This window comes from Triticum urartu, chromosome 5A, assembly GCF_056163025.1.
Source record: "Triticum urartu cultivar PI428250 chromosome 5A, HENAU_Tu73, whole genome shotgun sequence".
NCBI lineage: Eukaryota > Viridiplantae > Streptophyta > Magnoliopsida > Poales > Poaceae > Triticum > Triticum urartu.
The window spans coordinates 43,918,710-43,931,846 of record NC_141877.1 but is presented as its reverse complement, the minus strand read 5'-3'; the positions used below and the strand labels follow the sequence as shown (position 1 = coordinate 43,931,846).

The window sequence follows — 13,137 nt, the reverse complement described above, 5'->3', positions numbered from 1 at the left end:
CGAAATGCGGGCATGCCAATGTACCTAAGTACACAAAGAAATGATATGGAAAAAATGTATTTTATTAATGTCGTGTCAAGAAACAAAATTACAAAAAAAAACACCTGTGAAGGACGCTCTATGACCTGCTGGCGCGGCCAATGTGACTTTGGTGAATGTGAGGTTTTGGTTCATGGGACCTCGAGAAGCTCCCGACTAATTACGCCTGCGAGTCAATCTCGCAAACCACTTCCGATTAAGCTGCTGCAATGGTCGTCGTCTTCTGGTCTTGTCTTCTCCATGAGCTTGGTGTAGACGATGATGATATGGTGACGAAGTGGAAGGGGAGGCGATGCGTCCATCGCTTCGGCTATGCTTAGCCATATCCCCCCGCTGTGTCAATGTCCGTTGATGAAGATGTGGACGGCCTTTGCCTGGTCGGTGCCCGGCCTTGCGGTGTCCGCTTTGTCAGTGTCGGACTGAATGACTTGACATTGCCTCGTTAGCATATCAAGTGGTAGTTTGCTTCATCGGAGAAAGACACATCGGTGGTGTATAGCTTCGCATCGCCGGTGATCTAGAACGTGTGGACGTGTGTGTGAGGACGAGAAGGCTCCACCCCGCAACGGCCATGAGCGCTGACATACTAGCCTCGTCGTGGCCGGATAACTGGTGTCCCCTTGGTGCGGCGAGCCAACCTCGTTGTGGCCGACGATCTGCATCGTTTTCATTACTTATAGGGTAGAAACCATTAAGAAGTTATCATGGATCAAAATGCGGAACGTGAAGCATAATATGAGGATTTGACATGCACTATACCTGAAAATTATTTTGATTTGTAGCATATGGCTTCAACTTCGGTAGGACAACGAGCGGCAGATTCTAGAGCATGCACATGCGGTGTGTGTAGAGGGTCTGCTAGACCAGTTGATGCTCTTGGATGGCCCGTGGACAGCTTGGTGAGGCCACTAGATTAGATGGTGGGTCTTGATGCGAGACAGGGCGCATCATCAACCTTGTAGGTGTAGCGACAATGGTTGTTAGGTAGGTGGCTTTGGGCTGATCTGTGTATTTGTTTTGTCAGGTCCAGTTGAACAATACACTAAAATAATTGTGTGCATCGCTTGATGCAGATGTCAGGAGTAATCCTCCTTTTCGAAAAAACTTCACTACCTGCAAATTTGGATGAATATATATTTTTATGAAAGATCAATGAAAAGCGGTGCATAATGAGTAAAGAATGGCTAAGTTTGTATGAGTCTTGATGATTTTTTCACTGAATTTTTTGTTTATTCTACGGAATTATTATGATGAACATTTTTCAGTCTCGGATGTTATTGTTATCCAACAGTGCCCTCATACATTTCAAACAGGGTTTGAGCAAACCGGATGATTTCCATACAAACCGATGATTTTCATTCAAATCAGGCCCAAAATCATTAATTTTGACATATTTCAACTAAACAAAAGCGAACGAGACATTTTAACCTAGTTTAAATGACTGCTAGCGGTGGCGGTGTCCGTGTGCATTGCATCAGACTTTGTCGAAGTGGTGACAAATATCGGCTCCGAAGCACCCTCGTCTTATGTTACTATCTATCTTGCCGGAGATCGACCATCTTCAGCATTCTTTCCGGGAGATCAAGTTCATCCACAAGCAACGACAACACAATAGAGAGGGGCACTCCCTTGTTAAAGCTGCTTCCTGTCCCCCTACCGGGCGTCATGAGTGGCTTTCTGTTTTGCCCGATCTTATATGTATCCCATGAACATTAATTTTTAATAAAGGGTTTAGTTTCTCAAAAAAAGAATTCCAGCCAGTGTGGTTCATAGAGAATGAATAACAGTTCTGAACACCGAGAACAATATAAGTTCATGCATATGAATGTGGAGTATCAATTTCACAAACATCAACTATACCAAAGCTGGATATCCGTATATATAAGCATGTAAATTATGTCGAATACATCAAAGACGACTCCAATCCAAGGTGATTATAGAGCCCGCAGTACACAAATATTAACTAGTACTCCCTCCGTTCCAAATTACTCGTCGCAGAAATTGATGTATCTAGAACTAAAATACATATAGATACATCTATACCTGTGACAAGTAATTCGGAATGGAAGGAGTACTATAGTTTAGTAGTTCTATCCAACAACATTACACTAGTTGATTCACACATACGGCACTCCATCAATCTTCACAGCATATGTAATGCATCATCTGTACATTATTCCTTTGCTAGAACTACTCATCGGTACCGATCCATGGACATGGCCCCCTGCAGCTAACTGGACTAATCGGCTACGTACGGCTTGCCCTGCTTCTCAGACCTGACCTCCCCGGAGAAGACGATGGCAATGGTGCAGAAGATCCAACAGACGAGGTGTCCTGGGTCGGCAGCGTGGTTGAGGCAGACGTTGGCGAAAAACATGCAGTGGCTGACGACACAGTGAGCACGAGCGCGATGTAGGCTAAGGCATGGAGGACCCAGCGGCGGCGGCCCGGGGCCCACAGCACCAGCGCGGCCGCGGCCACCTAGAACGCAACACAGCACAGAATCACGATCCGGTGGGTGCCCTCCTCGGTGGCCTCCGTGTCCGTCAGCTGGTCGCATCGGAGAAGGAAGGAGAACTGCCCAGGACGAACACCAACTTGGCCATGATTCGATCGGAAATCCCAGTACAGAACGTCCCGGCATGCAGCCAAGTGTGACCGTGAGCGTTACCTGGCTGCAGGAGACGTGGTAATGGTGGAGTGCGTAGTCGATTGCGTAGCCCATGGCGTAGGAGACGACGAAGACGAAGGCGTTGAAGAGCGCCCAAGTCATGACCCGCCGGACAGCATCCGGGGTCCTCTTGGCCACCGTCACGCTCACGGTCACACTCACAGGCAGCAGATGAGGTGTCTTGCTGCCGTCCTTGGTGGATCCAAACTTCTTTTGCGGCGGTCCATGGATCCAACAAGAGTGGCTAGAACTAGAAGATGAGACCAGCAACAACAAGAACGCACCGTTAGTTCCGTTGATTAATTTTCTGTCGCGAAAGAAACGATCGATTAATTTTCTAGCTCCTTAATTTCAACCCGAAAGAAGAAGAAGAAGAATACATTATTTCAGCGAGAAAAGCAAACGCCAGCTAAGAAAGATGGACAGAGTTGGATGATGATCAACGGGGAGAGGGGGTCACTGGCTGGATGGGATTCTGCCAAGTTTAATCCGTGCTCGCGCGAGGGTTTCTCAAGTAGCCAAGCAACACAGTAGCGAAGCCATTTTGTGATGCAGAGACAGAGAGAGGGTCTGTGAACGAGGGCGATGGGAGAAGCTTCGTCTGGGGAGGGGAAGGGGAGCCGCGTATACCACCTTTGGCTATGCAGTGCTGGGATGCCTAATCTCTTTGCAGAGATGCATGTACAGAAATGTAAGTGAAGCTCAAGTGCTCAACACGCTAGCTCAACATGTACAGAAATGGCAGCTCGTTTCAATTAGCTGCACGGTCACTTTCAACTAGTATGATTACGGTAAGTACCATACACCAACACCCGTACACACAGTGTAACGACGCTTGGCTCATCAATCATTTTGATCAGCTCGCTTGTACGCGTTTGATTTTTATATCATTTTTTATTCTTTGATGCATATGATTAGCGCATGGATGCAATCTCAATTTTGAGTTACATTGTGTCTTACTACATGAGCCATACTTGATTAGGTTTTCATGAGATCATTTGTGAGATTTTTTTTTTTAGAATCTTGTGAGATTATTTATCTTTGTTGAGAATGAGTGTTGGGCTCAAAAGGTCAACATGGTCATCTTGACCCTTGTCATGTACTTGAAAAGCGTCTTAAAAACGAAATAAGGTGATGACCATTGATGGCATGCCTCCACCAAAGCATAAAGTGGTGAGATATCATGTGCTTCCCAACAAGACGTGCTTTCAAGACTATCGTGAGCGTAACAGAGGCAACCACGGGGAGAAAAGGCTGGAGGTCGAAGCGTTTCGCTATACGGTTCAGCACCATGTGAATGAATGGACAGAATTCCTGGTTCCTAAGCCAGCGGCCGTAATGACACAGCAACAAGTCTGGATGAAGCCCCCCCCCCCCCCCAGCATATGGTGAAGATTAACACTGATGCTGCGTTTTCGGAGCGGTCTGGTGCAGGGGGCTGGGGTCTTATTTGCAGAGACGATGCTCATGATATTCAGTTTGCAGCAGCAGGAGGTAAACATGATTTTGGTGATGCCTTGCAGGCTGAAACTTTTGCCCTATCTCAGGCTGTATCGATGGCAGATCGGCTTGGAGTGGGTCGAGCTATCTTCGAGACTGACTCCTTGGTGCTTATGCAAGCTGTTACCTCTAACGCCTATGATCTAGCGCCTTTGGGAATCATGTTCAGTGACATTAAGTTCAGGCTTCAAACTCTGTTCATAGATGCCCGCGTGGTGTATGTGACTAGATCCTGTAATAAGCCTGCGCATGTGCTGGCTATTATGGGTTCGGGCTTAGCTGATGGTGAGCGCAAAGAGTGGTTCACTAGTTACCCGACTGATGTACTCAGTGCAGTGACCGGCGATCAGGCCGTGTCTTAATGGAATACAAGTGTTCCATTTCAAAAAAAAAGACTATCGTGAGCGAGTTAAAAATTTAGTTTTGCGCCAACTGAGCTTCGGAGAATGTATGACATAACTAGATCATCAACATAATTTTGACCATTAAATTAATGTTGCTTGCTCCAGAATTCAGATGCTGCAAAATAAGTTCTATAATTGATCAAGTGGAATTCTTGATTAGAAAATCAAGTGAAGATTGACTCGTTAGATGGGATAACAACGTTTAACTGACATGATCCATCAGATGTGCATGTGTTTCCTGGACACCAGGGGCGGAGCCAGGATTTGGACATGAGGGGGGCGAAAAGTCAACTTTCACAAAAGTCATGAAACATTTTTGTTAATCAAAGGGGCCACATGGCCCCATTTTCATTATGAAAATGGAGTCAGATACATGTGTCTCCATTGTTAACTCTCACAATAATGTTGATGATCATCAAAATGTATATTTGAAGCTACAAAAAAATGTTATGTTTCTGTTAACTTAAATTGAGCCTGACAACGACCAGTGTTGAACAAGTAGATAATGTGAACTTTACAACTATTTTTCCATACCAATATAGACAATTATGTAATGTCGAAAAAATCGTCTTCATTCTGTTTTGTAAACATGCATAGCCGAAAAGGCTTGTTTGATTGGTGTTGTTCACATCGAAGGAGTTATGACCAACCGTAGTATTTTTACTTGTTTAAAATAATCCAACGATTCAATTGGCAAGTGAAGATAAGATTTTTAGGTTTAGATGATTGCAAACATCCAGCTAGAAATGGGTAAGTTTAGACTCAAATTAGGCCTGTTCCTCACTACGAAAGACTACAGGATATCAAAATTCACCACGGTGCATATATTAGACACGCAAAATAGCTCATGCCGTGGATCAGAAAATGGCACAGATTGTCAAAAGCACTATTTTGTAGGCAATGCTAATTGACCAGACTAAGATCATAATTCATGAAAAAACTACTGGTGTGTAGTGGTACCTGCTGCCAATATCTTCGATCCAGGTCACCTGGCTAGCAACCTCTAAGCCGTATTCTGAATTTCTGATCTAATCCGCCTGCGTCTAGTCGTAATCGGACAGGAGACTCTAGATCAGTGGATGGTGTCGTTGTTGTGACGAGCTGCCGCCGCGGCAATGGCAGACGCCCTAGCAGAACACGCACGATAGCGGAGGGCGCCCGCGGCGGCCGGCGGCCGCGGCAAACGCCCTAAGATCCAACAGTACACGCACATAGATCAATCAGTCAATCGGATCGATCACATTGTCAACATTATCGTTGGCCACAACTACGCCAAGATGTATGGGCTATTGGGCTTTGGTCGTTTATATTCGGTGTTTCCTGGTTCAAAGAATAATAGTACCTTATATGAGCTAATGATACCATTAGCTGCGGCCATTAGCAAAATACAATACACACAGCCCGCTCAAAAAGGTTGAGGGGGGCGAGCGATTGGCAGGGGTCTAGCCCCTGCTCGCCCCCCCTTGTCTCCGCCCCTGCTGGAGGCCCCTGCTCGCCCCCCCCCCCCCCCCCCCCCCCCCCCCTGTCTCCGCCCCTGCTGGACACATTAGTCCACCTTGCTGATGACGATTGCACCGTGCTCTGCGATTACCAGGCGACCGCTGCGTAGGCATGGGCAGCAAAGGTGAGACCTGACGTGCATGCCTTTGGCGTGCTTCTGCTAGACTTACTCACGGGGAATGTCGCGGGGATGAGCAGTGTTCCGCTGACCGTGGAACCAACTAAAGCGGCTGCTGCCCGAGTTCACACAATTCCCAGTCGCTAACGAGGGTGTCCGGAATGCGGGGGTGGAGGGGATTCCATTTTCACGGTTGCCGTGGCGGTGAATGGCTGGCTCCGCGCAGCAGTGGCCATGGAAGACGGGAGCCAAGTGTTTCCCTACTTTTACTAAGAGGAGTTGCAGCTGGACAAAATTTGAGATGATTGAAGGTAATTCGCAGAGACACACAAAAATGCCTCAACACTTGTCAATTTATTTCCTATGCCAAAATTTCCCACGATCAATTTACACAATTTATCCAGAACTTGATGTGCATATGAATTCCCATCTGAATTCTAGTGCAACTTGCATTCTTTTTTGTGAAAATGATTCTAATATATTATCAAAGTACGTTGGAAGTACAAAGCACCTCAAACATAATAAAAATTACATCGAGATTCTGAGATTATCGAATGACCACTACCGCCAACATAACGCGGGAGCCGCCAATGCGCCGCTGTCACCGCTCCCTTACTAAAGCCGGCTTGACCTTTTAGATGGCAGCCGGGAAGTCTCCGTACACTTGCCCCTAAGGACCAACGTCCTGGAGCTGTAGTCATCATCGTTGAACACTTGAATAAATCTGAAGCACCCGTCACCAAACCTCGCCACATGTCAAGAAATCCTAACCTAACGGTAGGAATCTATGCAGTAGCTCCATTGACTACGTCTAGATGAACAAACTCAAGGAGGATTGGAGCCTGGAAGACAGGCTCAAAGAAGAAGCGTCGTCACTCGCCCAAGCACCACACCAACAAGGACTAAATTGACACAAACCTAAACTACTAACTAGAGTGGAGGCACCGGGATTCCCCTCCCCGCCACCGGCCGCCGTAGCGGCAGGAAGAGGGGAAGCAAATCCACATGCTTGTCGATGATGTCTGAAGGGAAGAGTTTGCCTTAGCTGCAAAGGATAGGGGAGGGAAAGAGAAAGAGAAACCCTAGCGCCAGTTGCTTTAATGTACCTATTAAACTTATGTCGATAACCTAGTTATAGCGTACATTCTTAGAACCTAGTTATGACGATCTCACTTGAATAAAGCAAACTAGCTAGCTCGGTTGCTCGCTGCCAAGTTTCAGGGCAAAATTGACAAATTTGACCTATGGACGAAATCAAATCATAGAATGAATTGTCCGTGGAACTATTTCACGCGGCTGACCTTTTTGTGTGACGCCCGACACGAAGGCGCCACACTATACTGTGCAACGCCTCACAGATAGGCGCTACACGCCTGGCCAGCGTCGCACCCGTGTGATCCGAAAATTACTAAGTCAGTGTGCAGCGCCTAACTTCTAGGCGGTGCACTAGTGGTTGTTTCAATTTGTAGTGCAACCACTAGTGCAGCGCCTGAGAGATAGGCGCTGCACTGTATAGCTCTTAGGCTCTGCAGAATGACTTAGCAATTTTTAGGTAGTCTGGGGTGCAACGCTGGCCAGGCGTGTAGCGCCTATCCATGTGGCGTTGCACAATGTAGTATGGCGCCTTCGTGTCGGGCGTCACACAAAAAAGTCAGCCGCGTGAAATAGTTTCACGGCCAGTTCATTCTGTGATTTGATTTCGTCCACAGGTCAAATTAGTTAGATTTGTCAAGTTTTGCGATTGCTTTGCATAGGTTTGTTTTGTTGGGCGGGCAAAAAAAAAGAGATAGATGGACGATGGAGAAGCGTTGGTCATTGTCAGCAGTCATGATCACCCTTTTTCTGCTTTTGACGGGTCAAGCTTGTAGACTTTTTCCTTTTTTGAGACGGAAAAACGTGTTGAGCTTTGGAGCCCAACCTCTCGTAATAACACTAGTGACATGCATGTAGTCACTAGCATGGTGCGATGACATACCACTCTAACTATCAGGCAAGTGGTTTAACACTAGGCAATCGAGGCCAAAAATAAGTTACTGAATGGATCATCAAAACCCAATACTACTTCTCGCAATGTAACTCAAAATTAAGGTTCTGCTTAGTACGACCCGGCTAACTATATCTAACGTAAAAAAAAACACTAGTCAAAAGATGGTATGCTACTTGAGTAGTACTACGTAGTAGAAATCACACTAGTTGAAAAGTTTTTTTTTGCGGGCACTAGTTGAAAAGTTACCGTGCTCTGTGCGGCTAGAATGAGCTAGGTAGCTAGCTAGCTTTTCACTGCCATGTACTGTATTTTATGCATGTGCCTGTGTGGGCTCTGTGCTGAGCTTCACCCACATACGCGCTCTGTGCAATGCACGAAGCTTCCCGGTTGTTTCCTCTGCTCATCGATCATCACTGCCCTGCCCATGAGATGAGATGAGATGAGATCATCACACCATCACGTGCTTGCTTGTTCACAGACCGCACTGCACTAGAGATTGGAGACTGGACTCCGCTCGGATCGGATCAGAGGATAGCAGCTGCGTTGCAAGGCTACATAAACAGAGCTCCCAAGCTCCGGCACCACCAAGACGCCTTGAGAAGTAGCCATTCGAGCAGCGACGGTGAGTCCCCTCCCCCTCCATCCGTCCCATCCGAGCAGACGCCTTGAGAAATCTTTCTTCCTCTGCATCTTCTCACTGAAATATTTCTTCTTGTTTCTCTTGCAAACAGAAAACGGAACAAGGAACTAACCGTGCATTGCTAGCAGCTGGACTTGGAGTTGATCCTTCCACCATCGCCATGGACGGCAACAAGACCCGTGATCCGCTGCTTGCGACCGTGGCCACCAAGACCATCCCGGCTGCCGTCCGGCGGGCCAGCGGATGGGCGCTCTTCACCGCCTGCGGCACCCTCGCGTCCTTCGCCTTGGGCCACGCGGTCACCTACGCACTCGGCCAGTACCAGGTCTGCTGCAGCCAGGTACGCGGTCGCCTATGTAACTACGGCCGCTTTGCCGGTTTTCTGGACATTGCGAATTTCCTTCCGATCGATCCACCATGTTCATGATTGGGTCCGGTGTGGTGTTCGTCTGGGTGGGTGCAGTCCTCTTACGTCCTGCGGTGCGTCCAGTGGACAGACGCCGGGGCCGCCGAGGAGAGCGCGCTCTGGTTCAGGATGCTCTGCTGCGCCCTACTCCAGGCGGCAGCGGCGGCGCTGGCGCTGCAGCTCCCGTGCCGCCGCCGCTGGGTCCGCCGCGCCCTCGCCTACCTCGCGCTCGTGGTCACCTTCCTCGGCCACTGCATGTACGCCGTCCACGTCCGCCTCATCCTGGCCGCCGACCCAGGATACGTCTTCGCCAGGATCTTGTGCACGGCGGACCTCATCATTTTCGCGGGGGGTGACCTCCTCTGCTTCCTGGGCCTCCTCCTCGGAGGTGGCAACTGATGAGCAGGGCAAAGCAGAATCAGCCGATCGATAAGTTCAGCTAGCTGCAGCCGATCATGTCCATGGATCAGTTCGTTCATGAGGTACTGTACTGAGGAAGTGATGAGTACCTAGCTAGTTCTATGGAATACTAATAAAGTAGAGTATGCATTATATACTATAACTATTGATCGATGAAGTGCGGTATGTCTGAATATGATCGACTATACTAGTTAGCGTGGACTGTGGTCGTCTTTGATGTATTGAACGTTTCCCTGCAGTGTACTTATCAGACATGAGTTATATGATCCAGTTTCAGTATAATTGATGTTGGTGAAATTGTTACTCCTGTTTAAGTACATATGTATGCAACCGCTGGCGTATATGAATGTATTCCGCCGGGGTTCAGCAGTGAGTTTGGTCCGGCCGGATTTTTGGATGCAGAGTGACCTTACCTGACACTCTTGATCGGCTGGGCTGGGCTGGGGGTGGCTACATACAATTGAGTGTGACACGATTTGTGACATACTAAATTCAAGTGTAGTAGCTAGCTATCTTGGGTGAACTTCCGCACTTTTGCGAGGGCGCCGCCTTTATCGTTCTGGTGAAAACGTTGGACAAAAGAATAATGTTTTTGATATTCTATTCATCTATTGCCATTGCTAAATTTAATATCGTGAGAAAGCAAATTTATTAATGCCGTTTTCGGAACAAGTTCAAAATAGTGTATTGGAAAGCACAATAACGTTTTAAACTTTCTTTTGGTTCAGTATAAATGTCAAACCACAATGATAAGTACTCCATTTGTTCCAAAGTATATTGGATGCTAGATTTTTGCAAATTCATACTTTTTAAACTTTGACCAAGTTTATAGAAAATAATTTTCCACATCCACAATACCAATTCGTTACCATTGGATAGAAATGTATGTCCATATTGTATATATTCGATATAATTGCATATATTGGTCAAACTTTATGGAACTTGACTTTTGAGAAAACCAATTCACACTATATTATGGAATGGGGTACAATTTTCTTATGCCATCAAATACCTCAATATGATTTTTATTGTGCATTATATTTTTCGAATAAACATGGCAGAACTAATGGATACAGAAAGATGGATATAACATCGGTTGCTCTCACAGCATGTTGTTATGTGCACCTAGCTAGTACATCAAACCCTCTAGAAAATATTTTGAAATCCCAAGTTTTTAGAAAATAAATGGTAAAGAAAGTGATTTCTTAGAAAAAATATTTTTGGGGGGTCTCTATACTTTTTTTATTCTCGATTTGGTCTTCGAGTTATTACACTGGATAATTGTAACGATGAACTCTTAATGCTCTCTACATTTGTTCTCTCTAGTGCGTTTCACCATTTAAACATTTTGACTGATATGACACCTTTGTGTAAGACATGTCACAACTTTAAGTTTTAAAACTATTTTCCATATTAAAAAACAACCATAGGTTCTTAAAACCATCAAAGTATAAAAGACATACAATTTTAAGAAGAAACTCAAATGTTGTTTTCACTAAATCTCCAATTTTTTATTTACCTATATTTCTTATCATTATATTTACCATTTGCTAATTCAGAATTTTGGTAAATAAGATAAAAGTATCTAGTGAAATGATGTTTGAAGGTAACTTTTATCTAGGCACCACATGAGATAAAACTATCATTGTACGAGTTAAAGCCACTTTGAGGAACAATTTTTTTTCAAAATACCAGAAGTTGAGGGCTCGAATGTATCTGATTTAAGTTGCTCGTGATGGAGCCTACACTCGGTGAATAGTTGAGGTAATAAAGTTATCGGTTCTTTTAGGACAATCACCACTTACATATAGGAATATTAGGGCAATTCAAATTCTAATTTGATCCATGGTTTAATGAGAGAGATATATGTGGGTGGATAGTAGCATGTTTAATAGTGTTCTGAATATGACCATACGTCACTATAAGTATTCAATTTTTCTTATCTAATTACTGTATCAAATTTGAATTTGATATTGTGTGGTATAGTAAACATATGTTGTACCAATACGGTAATTTTATTTAAAGTATGACACATTTTTCATGGGGGTATTTCAAGGAAGTGAGTAGTGGATGCAACCCAAATCACGAGACTCCTTGATCACATATGTCTTTTTTGCGAGTTAATAGGTAAATGTGTAACATGCATTATTTTGTGAGTGGCGAATCCGAAAAATAAATACTTCACATGTTATAGATTTAAAAATCAGTCATAAAACACATATGATATTACATAGACCTACAATTTTCCATGAAATGAGCCTCCGATTCTTCTAAATACATATATACATGGCATGTTCAACTTTTTAGTATCATTCATATGGCTCCAGCTAGAGGTCTAGCCTCACGTGTTTGTACTTTGTTCTTAAACCATGTATGACTATGGTAAAAAAAACTCATGTAAAAATATCTCTGTATGCAACCAAGGAAGTCATGATCTGAATTGTAGAAAGAAGAAAATATGATTTCATTTCCATGATTCCTCGCTCTGAAGCATGCAGCAACAACCACGACCAAAAGTAGATCGGGGCATACAACTTGGCCAGTGCACATTAAACCATGGTATCCATACCTAGAAAAATGGTCATACATTGAGGAAAGGCGAATAGGCAATGGCTTATATGAGACTGCAATTCATATTCGATCGGTATGCAGAGTAATCGAATGCAAACAATAACATATTGTAACAAAATTAACCTTTTAAATAGAACAATAAAAATATTTTCTAGGTTTAGTAGATTAATTATCCGGTGTTCGTATACTAACTCTGTAATTTTTCTATAGGATAAGTTATATTAGGACCTTGAGTTAAATTTTAAATACTTTGATTTCCTTGGTCTCGTGATTAAATCTGTTGTTTGTAGATTAAGTCGCCAATTAACTTGTGTGTGATGCTATATAAGGAATGTTGAATTGACATTTTTAAATCATGGCATCTATTTTCTCTGAAATAAAACTTGCATTTAAAAACATAGGTACTTATTTTGGTGATCTGAATGATTTATGTAGTGTCTTGACCAAGTCACCATTTTTCTTGTAAGTAATGGTATATTAGGCCGTTGACTTGAAGTTATAATTCAATTGTTGCCTGATTGGTCATTTGTATAAGGGGACCATGTAAAAAGCCGCATACAATTTTCCCTTCAAAAAGGTCTAATAAATTCACATATGTAAGAATAACACCATTTTCATGTTAGCTGAACTCCATCAACGGACTTTTAAGAAGATGCGGATTGCATGCTCTGGTAAGTGCTCCCTCTTCGTCATGCTAGACCAATCAGAGTTCTTAGCCAACACAAATTGGTATTAATCTACATCAGTTGTAATATTTATTTATTTCTGAATAAGTGATATTCATTTTATTTGCAAATGAAGTAGTATTCAATTTAGACATTCATGTAGCCAAGTGTATCGCTCTTTTTTTCTATAGGGCCAAGTATGTATTTGCTAATTAA

At 44.2% G+C, this 13,137-nt stretch overlaps 1 protein-coding gene across 1 annotated transcript; it reads left to right on the top strand.

The window, feature by feature from the left end:
- Positions 1-8,583: 8,583 nt before the first annotated feature.
- On the top strand, positions 8,584-9,973 carry LOC125555559 (uncharacterized). Its single transcript, XM_087522576.1, has 3 exons — positions 8,584-8,841; positions 8,951-9,199; positions 9,323-9,973. The coding sequence occupies exons 2-3, from the start codon at positions 9,020-9,022 to the stop codon at positions 9,662-9,664; spliced, it is 522 nt and encodes a 173-aa protein (XP_087378702.1). The 5' UTR covers positions 8,584-8,841; positions 8,951-9,019; the 3' UTR covers positions 9,665-9,973.
- The last annotated feature ends 3,164 nt before the right edge of the window (positions 9,974-13,137 follow it).